Source organism: Rhipicephalus microplus, chromosome 1 (assembly GCF_043290135.1).
Source record: "Rhipicephalus microplus isolate Deutch F79 chromosome 1, USDA_Rmic, whole genome shotgun sequence".
Lineage (NCBI taxonomy): Eukaryota > Metazoa > Arthropoda > Arachnida > Ixodida > Ixodidae > Rhipicephalus > Rhipicephalus microplus.
Window position 1 is genome coordinate 219,666,635 of NC_134700.1, and position 16,942 is coordinate 219,683,576.

The 16,942-nt window shown below is 42.4% G+C and overlaps 1 protein-coding gene across 10 annotated transcripts in view; it reads right to left on the reverse strand.

Moving 5' to 3' along the window:
* Positions 1-107: 107 nt before the first annotated feature.
* LOC119159660 (cytosolic carboxypeptidase 1-like) overlaps positions 108-16,942 on the reverse strand; it is a 47,733-nt gene continuing 30,898 nt past the window's right edge. For 8 of the 10 annotated variants that reach the window (XM_075891384.1, XM_075891383.1, XM_075891386.1 and 5 more), the window contains 8 exons: positions 15,843-15,969; positions 14,216-14,287; positions 12,372-12,480; positions 10,257-10,386; positions 7,075-7,191; positions 5,717-5,896; positions 4,457-4,593; positions 108-3,468 (listed from right to left, as the gene is read on the reverse strand). In XM_075891384.1, the coding sequence (XP_075747499.1) occupies positions 3,360-3,468; positions 4,457-4,593; positions 5,717-5,896; positions 7,075-7,191; positions 10,257-10,386; positions 12,372-12,480; positions 14,216-14,287; positions 15,843-15,969 (981 nt within the window). In that variant the 3' untranslated portion in view covers positions 108-3,359. The remainder of the gene's footprint in view (positions 3,469-4,456; positions 4,594-5,716; positions 5,897-7,074; positions 7,192-10,256; positions 10,387-12,371; positions 12,481-14,215; positions 14,288-15,842; positions 15,970-16,942) is intronic. The other 2 variants (XM_075891379.1, XM_075891388.1) reach the window with 1 other exon arrangement.

Sequence of the window (16,942 nt, forward strand, 5' to 3'; positions counted from 1 at the left end):
TTACTTATTAGATAATAATCAGCTGATCGTTATGGTGGTCGGTTCTGTATTGACTGAGCTTGGTGGTCACCAGTGTCTTTCCAAGAAATTGTGAGATAACAAACGTATTGATGCAAAGTCAGCACTTTATTAATGGGACATTACAACAGCAGTGTGCATCACAGCAGAACACTACAGGGATTTGAGGATTCTATTGCTGCAAGATGCTTGCACAGTATTTGTGCATTTTCCTTAGTTTGTATTAACCCGAGTCTGAAAAATGCAGAGAAATACATAAATAGCAGGAAAAGAGGGCAAGGCTTGTGAAGATATTGTGTCTGGCAGAAGAGTCCATGTGGCCAATGACTGCAGATCACCATGTTTGTCCATAGTTTTTCCTAAAAAAGGCTTACTTGCAGACACAGTACAGAACATACTTGCAAACTTAGAATATAGACCTATTTTTGGACAAAAAAAAAAACATGTTAAAATTGCAAGTTTGGCAATCATGACATTAAATGCAAAATACAGTAAGAAGCCAAGTATAGAGAACCGTATTAGTGCAGTGTGTGTGCAAAGTTGTGAAATAAAAGTGTACATGAGCATAACGGTCGTGGCATCAACTTTCACATAGTGGGAAAGTGCACATAAAGGAATTGTGCTACCGTTACTATACATTACTAAAGCATGTTTTAATTACATTGCATAATTAGAATGTAATGAACGTACAAGGTGTCCAACAAAGTGTGGCACAGCTTATACAGAAGATCAATGTTTAAGAGACCAGCAGTACCGATTGCAATGCATACAGGAGTATTTGTCTCTATACTTCAAACAATTGCTCAAGAACTCTGTGTAAGTGATAACATTCAGCTGATGCTGTAGAGCACCAAGATGTGGCAAAACCTTGATGTACAGTGCTCATGAAATGAAGCTTCACATCATAGCTTCAAATATATGTGCAAGTGATCAAGGTAACCATGTCGTCCCACTACAAATGTAGTCGCTGCAAAGCTAATTTTTTCTCTGATGTAAGTGAATGAGCCAATATTACGCCGATGTGACACAACAAACTGATTTGGTGTAAAACAAAGCACGTGCACTGCACAGCCCCAAATTGACTAATTTTATAAGCATTATACACATTTCCAGAAAGGCTTATTGAATGCCTCAACATCATTGGCTGCAGGCACAACTCGACAACTTCATATTGACACTCTTGAATAGTCGAACCTTTGTGTAGTTTCTTTATCAAAAAAACTTATCAGAACAAGTGCACTTCACCGTAACCAAAGTATCCCGAACCTTTGGTGCAGAAATTAACTCACGGTCAGCCCATTGTAAATGCCCCTCCAAAAATAGACTGTGCAAAACAGACTGCTACGTTTCCACTTGAGATTGAAGGAGAGTGAGCAAGTTATACAAAAACGCGCTGATAAAGAAGGCGGTTGGTGCCCGACAAAGGCTACTACTTTTGTCGAAACAGTGGCTACAGTGAAATTCAACATTATAAGATTTATTTAGTACAATATATGCATGGATATGACAGCTGTCTTTTTTGCTTGGCATGTCTACAACAATTATAACCACTCTCCTCTTCCGCAGGATTGGGCAAGTAGTACTTGTGTAGTGATGACAAAGCAAAGTTCTCAGTAGTGGAAGGTAAAAGTCTGCGAATTCCAGTACGTACATCATACCAGGCAACAGAATAAGGAATGAGACATCCTTGTCACATCCTTTACCCAATCATTTGCTTACACTTTCAATCTCACACCATCTAGCCTAAAGAGAATGTGTTAGCGAGCCTGTAACGGTGAGAGTAATACTCAGAGGACTGGATAAACTTTAGCTACAGTAAGAAATTTTGTCACACAATACACGACCTTTAGTGACCCAAGTGTCCCGATGCACACTTGCACAGGCTAGCATTGCATTAAATAAACTGCCCACTATGTTGTACCATAATGCCCACAAACACAGCTGCATACTACATTAGTAGTTCACATTTCCATAATAATTCTAATGGTATGTGTATGTTTCCTAATATTTCCAACTAAACCATGCCTCTTCATGTTATATTAATATACATAGGGTGGACTTGTATACTTCTCATAATAATGTTTATGTCTCACGGTGCTGACTTAACTGACACTGTGGAATAGTACTGCCAGAGAGGCAAAAAATCACCATTGAGGAGACAAGCTCACTCAGTTATTATGGCATCAATGAACATGAGACTTCAGTGACAGCAATTACGATGAGACAATCAGTTGCAAAGTATTGGACGTGACTGTGTCAAGTTCAATATTTTGGCACCAAAGAATGGTGATGATAGTGATACACGTTTTGGAATGTCACTCATGTTGTGACAAAACCAACAATGTATGCAGTAACGACGTGATGTGTCAGCCCATTGCTTCTATTGCTAGTATTTTAAGCTAGAGGGTAGTTAAATGACTTACCACCGAATTCAATGGTCGCAGCTTGTAGTATTCGTCTCCTGCTTATAGCAGCATGTGCCAATATTACCTTTGAATAGCACTTATTTTCCATTTGTCCTGGCAAATGGCTTCAATTGCTTGCTTTCATTTTTTTATTTCAACTAAATCTATAATAGCTAGGATCATCACTGAAATGTTACTGCTACATTATACCAAGCTTTCACAACTTAAGTTGTAGCTGATATTAACTGTGCTGTACCACTGCACAAGTGTGATTTATTGTAGTGCTATTGCTACCTTATTTTATTTCATAATCATACCAGATTTCAAAATCAAAATTAAATGTCTTATTTCAAAATCATACTTTAATGCTGCAATGTACAGAGAATAAACATGCTAGTATATACTATATGAAAGAAAGTTTGCTAGTAAAAGTATTGGGAATATTAACATTGAATTACCACAGAAAAAGTAAAATTGTAGAACAGTCGCATTTGGTGACTAGATTCTATAAGCTATGACTAGCTGTGCGCACTATGTGGCCTTTATTGCCAAACTGTAAGTGCTCCATTATTTTCACACCAAAATATCTTACAGATAAAAAGTGTGCTGGTTGGATACACTACGATAAAAAGACTACAAGTAATTAATGTGCTACCAACACATGGGTGCTTGTTGTATGGAACACACTTGCACATTGGCAACAGAGTGTGCGACAGAGCCAGCAATACTGCTAGGTAAAATATCACCTTGAGTTCTGACCAAGCAAATCCCGTGATATTACGAGGGAAAAAAAAAGACAGGGAGCCATTGCAGACAAATCGTCTACATGTCCAACAACCATTCGATGGGAAAGGTATCACCTTCAGTGAGTGCTAAAAACAGTCCTTGTAAAACTGACTGTGGATAGTACAATAAAAACAAATAGCACCGGGCAAGCTATGGTTTTACAATGGGAGCTGCACCCTCTTCTTCTTCATCTTCTTCTTCAACAAGAGAGTCGGTACTGCCACTGCTGCATGGAGCGCGCTTCTTCTCTCGGACATGCCTGTTGCAAGAAAGACGAGCCGGCATGAACATCTAGACCTCTTGAGGAAAGCGTAGAGCAAGCACAGTCATTCTGTCTAAAGCTCTACTGCCGCCTGAGCAATTACACTTCTCTGTGAGGCTGATTCTTTCACTAGTAGAACTACGAAAAGTCAATCAAGACAAGAGTTTTAAGGTTGGCACAGGTAACGTAGAATGATGCTGCCAAAGAACAGGGTGCCTTCGATCAGCATCATTTCCACAAGACACGGAAAAATTAATTTTGTTGTTCGATGTGCCAAAAAATGTGGGAGGACACGTAAGCTTCGAATGTAAGTGTGAAACGCGATAGCATACTGGAACCCCATCCTGACTACCTTCTCACTCACTTGCCGTTCTTCGCTTGACGGTGGACATCTCGACCACATTGTGAGAAAAGGAATATCTGTGTGCGTGAGATTGTCCATTCTACACTCTCCTGTAGGGTTCACAGTGTTCTCTTGAGTCCGTACGATTGTGACCGTAACGAGAGCCTGAAAGGCATCTTTGCCACAATACGAGTGTGGTGGGATAAAGCACATTGAATATCTGAAGGGGTCACGGTCAATTGGACATTGACAATATTAATCTTTCGAGAAGTTCGAACAGTAAAATTCCAATGCAAATTGAATTGAATATTAAACACTATTCGAAATTTCGAATATTTGCACACCCCTAATGTACACGGGTGCTCTTGCATATCACCCTCCAGTCGAAATATGGCCACCACACCTGGAAATCAATCTCGCACCCTCGAGTTAAGCAGCGCAACACCGTATTCACTAAGCTGTCATGATTAAGGGCACACACAACACATCGTCCTTGGACACACTGATGGCATGCGTGTTGCATTGCTGAACGATGCACATGTGAAAGTATGCCTGGATGTGATCCACAAGAAACATGTTCCATGCTGTGGTCAGTCACTTAGCACAAAGAGCAACGCCTGGAGTGAATTTGAAAAGGCATACCGCCGGCACACATCCAGCAGTTCAATGCAAGATGGGTCCATCTGCACATCACCGTCAACCGAAAGTTCCAGACGGCTAAGTGCTTCACAAAACTGCATGCCCATCTCTTCAAGCTGAGCCACACCTAGGTGATAACCCTGCAATGAAGAAGAGAACAAGAATGAAATCACCACACTTCCCAACTTCAGAAATCAAGGAATCCATAATGGGACATGGTATGAAGCGCATCTAAGCACTTCAGAAATAGTAGTGCACGAATGTGTACAGCAAAAACACAATATGTAGCTTGCCGATACCTTCGCTTTATTGTAATTTTACTAACAGTTCGAACTTGTGAATAGCATATCGGAACGATTTTCCAAAAGCTGCATTTTATTCCCGCATTTCTGTGAGAAACAATCCTCAGGTGCTATGTAAACCTTACACGATGCAGCCATTAATAGCCAAGAGCTCTTCGTAAATTGATGTTAAATGCCACCCATAGATAAAAGCTAAACACAGGTTTTTTGACACCGAGTTTTTTAAATGACTGTAATCATCACCATATCAACAAGTGTTGATCGTAGGTAAATAAAGTATGCATTGCAACTAGTAGTAAACTGAAAGACCTCTTCGATTTATTCATTCCAATCAGATCTCAATATTTTTACCATTTTTTCGACACCATGGCTATTAAAGGTGTTCCACTGTTTGATTCTGCCATATTGGTTTGATATCCTGCTCTCTCTCCCTCCTTGTTACTCCTCAACATACCGATCAATCAGTCACATTTGTAAGCTAGATGTTTCAGTTGCAATGTGTATTCTATAACTGTCCACTTCTTGAATCACACACTTCTAAAATGCTTTGAAGTTGATTGATATGTGAGGTTTAACGTCCCAAGACCACCGTATGATTATGAGAAACGCCGCAGTGAAGGGCTCCAGAAATTTCGACTACCTGGGGTTCTTTAACGTGCACCTAAATCAGAGCACACGGGCCTAAGGCATTTTCGCCTGCATCAAAAATGCAGCTGTTGCAGCTAGGATTAGATCCTGCGACCTGCGGGTCAGCAGCCGAGTACTTTAGCCACTAGACCACTGGGTCAGAGCAGAATTCTTTAAAGTTGGTTGTAGAAACAGATCTGTGAATAAATGAGTAAGTAATGAAGTAAACTAAGCGACAACTTTTCCGAGTTCGCTGTGCTTGATGCATTGCAAAGAGGAGTGAGTATGAGATCTGTGGTTGACACAGGACAATGTGAAGAGACAGCACACTCACAGCATAGATGCCCTGGTCACACCCAGCTGTGGAGCATTCGTACGTGTAGCTCAGTGGAATTCCAAATTGCCGCCAGGCTGTCACTCGGGCTGTTGACTCCTTACTCCGCTCCACGTCAAAGCAACACGACTTGTATGTGAATGCAGGGCTCACTTGGTGCAAGATTGCAGCTAGCACCTGCTGGATGCAAAGTTTGTTTTCACTATGTTCTATGCAACTACATTCAACTTACACAATTATAATATGAGATTCAACACATTGTTCTCTTTAAAGTACCAGCTCATAGTAATATTATCATAAAAAAACCCTGCATAACAGGAGGTTTTGTTCTTAATATTGGTGTTCCAAATTTCTGCCTCGTATTATTTACAGATATGATTAAGAACTTACTCGAAAAACAAAGCTTTTCTTGAAGTTTCGATCTCGCTACAGTCGCGTGGCAATGGCTCGGCTTTATCACCTTCACATTCTTGTGTAGCAAGGGCAGAATGAGCATTGGAGGCATTTCTTTTTTTGTTGCTGAGATTTTCAAACATGTGCTTTGACAGGAGACATGTGCATGCGTGAACCTAGCTGCAAGATTTTAGGGGATCGAAAACAGTGCCCGACTGCTTTGAAGACAAATTTCATCACAGCTGTCGAGAAAATCGGCAACAGTGTGGCCAGGAGGCAGTTAGGCGTCACAGAAAAAAGTGTACGCGAATGACGACGCCAAAAAAAAAACAAGAAAACACTTTTCACGTGTAGCGAAAAATGGAAAAGATTTTGCGGCCTGAAAAATGGGACATTTCCAGAAATTGAACTCGATCTTGAACAAAGCCTGCCTACTGCTGCATTCCTGGGCCATTGGCTGACCATGGTCCTCGAGAGTCGCGGCCCACTGTGCTGAGTCAGCTGCTGAATGTTATTCAATGGTGTCGCACATCCGCGTATTGACAACCGTGCCTGCCAGAGCCTCCGTGCCACTTCTCCCTTCTGCACAACGACTGGCACAAGATGGGAGGACAGTGTTTCGAAATGTGAAGGGCGGCATTTTTTTATTTTCCCTTTAATATTGAGGAACTCTACGTGCTCAACAGGCTTTTGCAGTAGCAAAGCTGAACTCTTGACAGTTTAAAACTTCCGCAGCGCGTGATTGCCAATTAGTCCTGTGCATGTAGATTATTCTGCTTATCGCTCTCCTGTCTTTCCTTCACTAGCGTGCTTCATGAAGTTTTCTTCTTTACCTATAATGCACTCTTGCAAATCCTTTCTCGTCCGTCAGTCGCAAACCACGTGACGAACATCCACAACCATCACACATTACTAGATTGTTTCATTAAAATGCATTAACAACAGAACACGTATCGATCATTTACCTCACAAATATTATCATCTTCTTCAGGTTTGTCATGAAGCAACCATGAACGAGATGGCGAGCAGCCATAGAGAAACGCATTGAAGTGTCTTGAGTGGCCATGGAAGTCGCACATGACCTGCACCACATTCACAGCATCAGAAATAAAATTTCATACTCCCCATCATACATTTGCACAGGTGAAAAGAACATCTTTCTACAAAGAAATAGTATCAAGAAAGTCTATTCTGAATTTGAAGCTAATGAATGCAGCAACAACTAACAACAGACAAGAACTTTTTTTATGGTCTCTTCAGGTGCTACAGGCCAAAAGTTTAAGTACGCTTGCTCTGATGACAAACAGGGTTCTGTAAAACAGTCGAGCCCACATATAACAGCCCCACTTAGAACGAATGATATCCGCATGACTGTAGAAATATACGTATTTCAATTACACAATATCTCACTAACAACCAGCATCCCTGAGTACTGCAACAGCCGTCAGCACGTCGTAGCATATGCCAGTCGGACACTGATTCGAGCAGAGACGAACTACACCGTCACCGAGCGAGTGCTTAGCAGTCTGACCGTATCTACATGGTTGCGAGTTCACAATAGTGGCCGATCACCACTCACTATGCTGGCTTGTGGGACTTCGTGACCCGTCTGGGCGGCTGGCTCGTTGGGCGTTGCGCCTCCATGAGTACAGCTTTTCTGTTACCTATAAGAGCGGGCGATTTCACACAGATGCCGACTGCTTATCCCGGCTTCCTTCAGTACACGCCAATACTGACGACGATGACATTGATGACTATTTAGTTTCTGTCTCGTCCGGCTTCCCAGATACCAGCAGCTTCAAACGTGAGCAGCAGCGCGACCCTACTCTGAAACTCTTGCTCGAAGCTGCACATAACTCCGTCGACAAGCACTTTAAAATTTAAAATGGCTTGCTGTATAAAAGAAACTATTCAGCCGATGGCCTCCCGTTGCTTCTAGTGGTGCCGGAAAGCCTGCGCCAGGTCGTCCTTCGTTCTGTGCACGATGACATAACATCCGGTCATCTCGGTTTCACACGTACGCTACATCGACTACGTGAGAGGTTCTACTGGCCGAAAATGTGGAAGACCACAAAACAGTACGTCGCCAGCTGCGCTATATGTCAGCGCCACAAGCGATCCACCACTGCCCCGGCAGGTTATTTGCAGCCCATCCCTCCACCGACATCCCCTTTTGAAAAAGTCGGCATCGACTTGCTCGGACCCCTTCCTAAGACCCCATCGGGCCACCGATATGTTATAGTGTGCGTGGATTATTTAACGCGTTATACAGAAACGGACGCACTGACATCGGCCACAGCAGCCGCTGTTTCTTCTTTTCTGTTACAACGGGTCATACTGCGTTACGGTGCTCCACGGGTTGTCATCAGTGACCGTGGACGACAATTTATCGCCGATGTGGTTGAAGAAATTTTTCGCCTCTGTGGCTCCTCTTATCGCCACTCCACCCCTTACCATCCGCAAACTAACGGTCTCACTGAGAGAACAAATCGAACTCTCACAAATATGCTATCGATGTACGTTGATGCTGACCACAGGAACTAGGACGCCGTCTTACCATTTGTTACTTACGCGTATAACACCGCCAAGCGTGAAGTTACTGGACATTCGCCCTTCTTTCTGCTTTACGCACGAAATCCACAGAGTTTTCTGGACACTCTATTACCTTTCTCGCATCAGAAAGATCTGTCCATTGCTCAGACGTTGTGTCGCGCTGAAGAAGCACGTCAACTAGCGCACCTTCGAACATTGTCTTCGCAAGAACACAGCAAGAGTCGCTACGATGCCAAGCATATCTCCATAGAGTTTTCTCCTGGTGACTACGTGTGGCTGTGGACTCCTGTTCGTAGAAAAGGATTGTACCGGAAGTTTCTAGCAAACTATTCCGGCCCATTCGTGATAGTCACTCGTCTCAGTGACGTGAATTACGTTGTCGCCCGAGTCACAGCCAATAACCGGCGTTCGCGCACTACGCAAATTGTTCACGTAGCCCGCCTCAAACAGTACCATCATAGGCCTATTTAACTCGCTCGGCGAGCTTCGTCTGCCGCCGGGGGAAATGAAACGAAGATGCGCGAGCCTACGGGACACGGAAGAAGAAGAAGAGTAGCGGAGCAGCGCCTGGACTGTGTGGTTGGGTAGAAGCGTTCTAGGCCTACGCTGCTCTTTCACAATGCCATTTCACCTCATCTTTAAATAAACACGGTCACTCGTAACAGTACCATTGACCAGTTATAGCGAACGGAGCCGGCGCTCCGGCGACTTCCTGGGACCCCGCTTTCAACCGCCGATAAGCCATCGGCGAGGTGCCCATAGATTTCTATTATTGCGATAGCAATTATACGGACAGTCTCGACTGGTTTTTGCTGTCACCGTCATAACCGTCAGTCACGTATATGCATATTATATATATATATAAGGAAAGAAGTGTATACTTAAAGGCTCGTTTTTCTGTGCTTGCCACAATAATTATGAGATCTAACAGACAATAATGCCAAGGAAAGTATACGGGAAGTTATTAGACCAATTGTAATGTAAATGTGAAGAAAGAAAAGTGGGTGAAAAGATAACATGTTGTGGGCAGGAACCGTACCTGCTACCTTCGAATAATATATATATATATATACACACACACACACACACACACACACACACACACACACACACACACACACACACACACACACACACACACACACATACATACATACACACACACACACACAGGCGGGAAAGGATGCATTAGCCTCCTCTTTCTGCAAGGCGAACATAGCCTTTCCAGCCGGGCTAGTCTGCGCGCTTATCTCGCCAGCGAACAAGGGCGGGGGGGGGGGGGCAGGTTTGTTATAGGCGGGTTCGACTGTACTACTGCACATTACTGATAAAGAAAAAAATGTGTCCTGTGCGAAGCGCATTAAGAAGATACATCATCAACACACAATGCTTCAAGACTCTCATGTTGCTCTCTACCGCATTTTGCTAAATTTTAAAATACTATATGCATTCATGCAGCTGGGAGTTTCCTAGCGACAAAAAAAAGTAAAAATAAATGGAGGTGTGGCTTGAAAGAAATCGTCATAAAGCTTGACCGCCATTCACAAATTAGATATCAATAATACAATATCTAAAATTCTGTTGGGTGACTGACCAATGGAGTTCGTCCTTGGTGGGCCAAATAGGCTAGAAGTGCTTTGGTGTGATAGATTGTGGGGTGCAAGTCAGGATCTGGGAATGACCATTGCCGGTTCAGATCCTGGCCCGCCAACGAACAGCGGTGGCTGCACGGAAACAATATGTTAGCACAAATAAAATGCTTTCAATTCATCTAGGTTTCTCTCTCTTTTATCTCTTCCATTCTTGTACTAACTCTTCTTCTAATAAATGGTGAGCTGAACTTATCTATGCACATCGACTAGATAACACAGATATGCTTAACTTTTAAGGCACCTTGTTCTCTTAAGCAATGAGTATGATGTCTACTGTTTATAAGAGTTATGCTTCGGGCAGCAATTTTTGTCTTTTGTATGAGATGTCTCTTACAAGCAGGGTACCTCGTATGCGTTTTCTTATCAACCCGCAGTTTAAAATCTGTAACGGATTTCCGTTTACTGAGAGTCGACTGTATATCAGTGTTTCTTATAAAGGGGTTCAACTGTACACAGGTCTAGGTTTTTCGAAACCTATTGTTCCACTGCCACTGGTGACTTAAAAAGTGCACAGTATGGTCTCATCTTAGCCCTTTGATGCCCAGAACTTTTGCTTCTCTTCCATCACTTTTGGTCCAAATATACAGCAAAGCTCAAGTAAAAGAAGCTAATTTACTCGGTTATAACAGAGTAAGAAAATGAGTGTGTGAATTGGCAACAAAAGAGCTTTTCCAGCAGAGCCTGATAGCTGATCCCCTGCAGTCGTATTTCGTTGTTGAGACGGGCGACAACAAACCGCAAGGGGTTAAAGGGGAACACCTAATATGTATTTCACCATCATTAAACAAGATATATAGAAAGCCTGCAGGTTATTATTTAACTGTTTGTACAGTACTCATGGATTCAGATCCGACATAAAATTGTTTGTATAACGACTAGTATGAGCAATTGCTCGAGATAACCATTTCACGTCACAACCAATCTGTTCTCTAAAGATAATGTGGCTCTAATTTATTTATGCATTTGGGTTGAAATGATTCCAATATGAGCTAAAGTGAAAATGATGGAAACAAAAGTATGTGCATTATTTAGCCCTGAATTATCCTGTTTCAATTCACGAGTACTGAACATTTGCCTAATGCACCACACCAGAAACACCGTCTTGATAAAGTTTAAGAAATGCTGCAGTCGTACCGTAATCATCAGTTAAATGCCCTGTTTACAAGAAACCCTCACATAGACACAGAACACAAGCTCTAGTTATACAGTGCAAGTGGTAAGGGACTGTCTGGTTCCATCGAAGTGACTTTTCAAGTTGGCTTGTTATCAGAAGTATAATAAAGTTAGGTGTTTCCTTATTATGGCACTCTGAGCCAAGTCTCACTGTCATTAGACACACTCGCCCATTACTATCAGAAGCATGAGCAAGCATATTTCTATCCTGCCTTCTCCCATGTACTGGCACTGAACGACTACATTATGTTTCCATAGACAGTCCCACATTTTCTTTTCACAAAGATTTTGCAGCGGCAAAATTGGATGTTCTGTATTGCAATATTTAGTGAACTCGTCTGCTATGGTTGGCAGCGCAAGCAGCATGTGTTATGCATAGCGTTTGTGTAAGCGACTGTGGCTCACATACAAAGCACAACTTCCTCAAAAGCAAGAGTGTGTGGCTTCTTGTTAGAAATTTACTTATTCTTGTGCAAGGCAGCCATTTCATACTCTCAGCATAACTGTCAGCACATGACCTATCCACCACAATTGTCCATTTGAAATGTCTAAATCTTACAGAGGGCCTTTTAAAAACGAGCTGTACGTGACACGAACATGCCTAAGTCGCCATGAAAAAAATAGCCACTGTCACACATACCTAACCATTGCACCCAGTTTAATGTAAAAAATTCAGTGCAGTAAAGGTAAAGTGCAGTGCTGTGCAGTGGATCTGGATAAAATAATACTAAATTTAAGTTACTTTAAGTTCAAAGGTGTAGTCATATTCCCACGTTTCTAAGCAACGGTGCAACAAGACTCAAATAATATGCTCATGTGCACACTGCCGTAAAAACATAATTATCCAGAATTAGAGTGAGAATGTATGAGGGAGGCTTCCTTACCATCCATTGATGACTCCATCAGGATTAAGCATTGGCACAATTTTGAACACAAAGGTTTCACGGACTCGCTGTGCAACTGGCTTGTCACTCAGGAGGAAATCGATTATCCCTGCAAATGAAAAGAACACCTGTATCGCAGCCATTAGTGTGTTTAATACTGTGAGGACAGTATGTTTGATAAAAAAGGTAATGTAGATTGCACCTTTCTTTAAAACTACAATCTGATATACCCTAATGATAAAAAGGACACAAATGCAACTAGTGATAAAAACACACATTGCTATACTTCCACTTCCTACAAGGTCATAGGAACAGCTGCAGCATACAAACAAAAAGACTGTTTTAGATTCATTTGTGCACACCTTAAACATTGAAATTTGTACCACACAGAAAAGAAAAAAAAAGGAAACATAACAGGGAGTTTTCAAAAAAAAAAAAATCCCTAAGCACTCTGCATGTGCTGGCTTTGCATCACAAAGGTGCAAGTTTAAATGAAGTGTAACGCTCACAGTAATGCTCGGTAGCCACTGTAGCGCTTATAGCACTACAGTTGCCAGAAAGGCAAGGATGCCAAGAACAATAGTTCAATGATGATACAATAATGATACCTTTGGAACATGTACTCTTTAAAACTGTTAATTAGAAGGTGTAGTAGTTCAGTTTCTTGAAGTAGTGGCAACAAATTCACAGGTAATAACAATTTACTCTTTGAGTCCGTACTACTTGCCATCATCAGCCCAGACAATCTCAACTTTGAGTCGCTATCCTGACAACTGTTCCTACATACACAAGCTATTTTCCAGCCAATCTTTGTTGGAGGTATTAGATGGAAGAATTCATTTAATAAGATATTATTTATAAATTTATTTACTCATAATGTCACTCACTGCCCAGAAATCGAGCCAGGTTGGTTTCGCTTAGTCGTTGTTACTTTAATGCGAGCGTGGTGGAGTCTTTACAGAGACGAGAACTGAATCTGAAAGGAATACGCATCTAGATGGGGTGTTTTTGACTATGTACACTGCTGCAATGTTAAAGGGTGTAGTGTACACGTATCCCGAAGGAGTGTGGCCACCAGCGTGGGTCCGGTCTTAGCGAGCCACAGGGCATGCGTTAACCGTCGCCATGGTGAGAACACGATACTGCTCAAATTTGCAACACTTTATTGTCTGTGGCAACACCAAAACGCAGTACAGCCCATTGCAAAGGCACGGCAGGAAAGCAAGTAGGCTTACCCATGCCACAGGCATAAAAGTACTACACAGGGTGCCACGAGCACCTCTTCGCGGTAAAGGTGATCCACGGAGACACAGGGACCAAGGCCCGGTTGCTCGAGCGAGGGCAAAGGCGCTCGCGTTGGCGTCGGAGGGAGACGGGTCGGCGTAGCTAGGCCACGCACCAGGACACCGTCGCGCCCTTCAGTCGTGCGTACGCAGTGGGACAACAAAAGGTGAGCGTTCGCCTAGGGCGCGAGGCGCCGCCAGGGAAGTCCGACGAGCCCCCGAGCGACGGGAGTCGACGGACGGAAAAGATTGCATGGCTCACCGTCTGCAGTCCCGGAGAGTATCTCTCCGCTCCCGACGCAGCGCACGAAAACGTCTCTGGAGACTCCGCGCGCGGTGCCACAGTCAACATCCGCTACCGGGTGAGGGGATTAAACGTCACTCCGCTCTCCCAGCGCGGCAGACAGTGAGGAGGGGAGACATGTCGGGACATGAGAACGGCAAAAAAGGCGGCAAAGCCCACGCAAAGGAAGCAGGCAAGCCTCAATTCTCACAAGGGATGTCTCGGTAACAGTGGTGTCATCTTATTTGTGTAAATATTTAACTCAGATCAAAGCTTACCTTTCATTATCCACGAAGAATTTGTTTCACCGGGATGTACTCGAGCCATCAGCAGTATGTATGGCCTGGATACTGTTAACAGATGAAAATAGTAGGTTAGGAAGTATTTGCACAACTAGATAGACAAGACCACTTCACTGCAAAAATTAGCGGTACCATTTGAAGCAGAAACGATGAAAGAATTTCACTTTATAAATAAACCTAGTTCGTGGTTATATATGAGATTTCTCTTTCTCTCACTAAATCAATCAGTGAGTATGCCATCGGTACACTAACTATAGAACAACTGCATCTTGCACACCCATGCAATTTACACATAGCAGATCCTCAGATCAGTGATATTTAGCTTGCACATAAAGTTATGCTTATGATAAAACATCAACTGAGCACACAAGCCAAAGTGAATACATATATGTCGTAATATTCGATTGCATAATCTAAGATATTGAATGTCTGCTCATTTATTGCTACGTGAATAGTGCCTGGTATGCACAAGTAGTTCCGAATTTAAATTTTGCTCATTTCTCTTACTCGTCTTACACATTATGAAAAGACTGATTTGTGCATGCAATTCCGATGTAACAAAATGCACTGCTGATTAAGCCAGATCGTGATCACATATCTGAGCGATGATTGAATCTCTTCTGCAACTTGGCTGGAAGGAGACAAACATGATAAAGAATAGATCAGGCTCGACTGTGATAGAAAAAAGTGGCTTTGTGTCACTGGTATTCAAAACTATACAAAAATATACAAAGGAGCTGATATAATTTTATTTTCCATTAGTATGTGATCTACCACTTCATAATGCACCTTAATTTCAGTTGGAACACAATACTACCCCCCAGCAAGACTATTCAGGATATTTCACTAATACTCCTTCTTTAATTAATGCACAAAGATTTTATATCCAGGCGCTTAGTGGATCCGTTTTAAAGGATTGAAATGGCCATGGATTTGTGAACCAACAAGCCTTGCACAACTAGCTGGAAATGTAATGGTTTTTCATTTTAAGGTGTGTTGTGTAGGCATTATTCCCCTCAGTGATGTTCCATACAACGCCGAAAAATTCCCATTCAGAGGCACGAAAATCCCCTATTTCAGGTATTTTTCCCTACAAACATAGACGAAATTCCCAGCATATTTCCCTGCATAACAGTACCAATTTCCGCCCCCATCCACACAGACACATACTATAATTACGTGTCACGTACTGGCGACTTTTGAAATCAGGACTAGCCCCTCCACTGTCACACAACAAAAGCACGACTTTATTTTAATTCATATACTGTTTGTACACTGCACATTGTGGGATTCAAGTCTAACACCAATAGTTAACTAGAAATCACTCCGCGTAAATATCAGAAACAAATCCGAAAGGCTATGCTTGCGTGGTGCATGCGCCAGAACCGATTATAGCAGATGAAGGCGCACTGAGAGAGGTAATTATCGGTCGTCATAAAAGAATTCAACCATTCCTGAAATTTTCTGCAATATCACAAAGATTTCCCTTTGGCTCAAAATGACAGGTGAAAATTTCCCGAAAAAGGGGAAAATTCCCTGCATGGAACATCACTGATTCACCTGGCAGTTGCCTTCTACACTCTTGTAAAATATAGAAACTCACATTCTAAAGGTTGAGCTGTAATGGTCAGCAGAGGCACGGGGTTGCCAGCCATGGTCCTGCACAGCTCCTGTCGCTCCAGGAATATGCTACCACGGTCATACGAGCTGAGCCAAAGTTTTAGGTGTGCCTGCACACATAGCAAAATGGAAATATCCCTCTTATGAAAGCAGCTTTTTAAGCACAAAGAAGGAGCTGGGCAGAATTCTTCTCATAAGCCATCAAATTAAAATGCTGCTTGAAGATGGTAATTGGCAAATATTCATATTGAGAGTGTAAATTATCTTCACATATTACCAGAAAACAATGTCACTCATCTGGCAAGAATGACATCATTCTATGCACCCAAGGGTAAAGTGTCTACCGATGTGGTACCACAGTTGAACTTATATCTAACTCAAGGGGAATCACCAAATAGTAGTTCAATATATCCATTATTTGAAATAAGGAATGTTTCTGTGAAAATCATAAAAAATCCCTGCACAAATGGGCCTGCATCTTACCGTGAAACACAATAATTCACCAAGTTGTTGTTGCTTTAAGGTCACATCGAGAGCATGGAACTTGGCTTATACACTCATTCATTCATGCCTTCTTGTGGAATGCACATATTGGAACGAGAAGCCTTCCGCATTAATGACGCAGCACGGCTTTCCTCTTTCCTACAGCTGTTAGTTCTCCCTGGTAATACCAGTCCTTATACCACATTACACAGCTGTGCTGCGGTGAAGCTAAAAAAAATCCATCATTATATGGAGTGCAAATTAGATCAATGCTGTACGAGCCATCCATATTTTTTTTTATACACACATTGCTCATTTTTACCTCAATTGGTTGCCCAATTTTTTGGACTCAATATCCTGTTTGACACAAGCTGAAGAAACAGTGCTGAGTTGAGGCACACCTGAATATTTCTGATGAAGTACATTATCGCAGGCAAGTGCACCTGCAGGAGCACAGGATGGTGTTTAATGTATTGAATGTGAAGGTGAACTGGAGTTCAAAATATATGCATAGTACTTCTGCAAATGATTTCCGTCACACGCTACAATTGTTCAATACACCAGCGTTTCACCGACTAATATTGGAACAACGACAGTGAG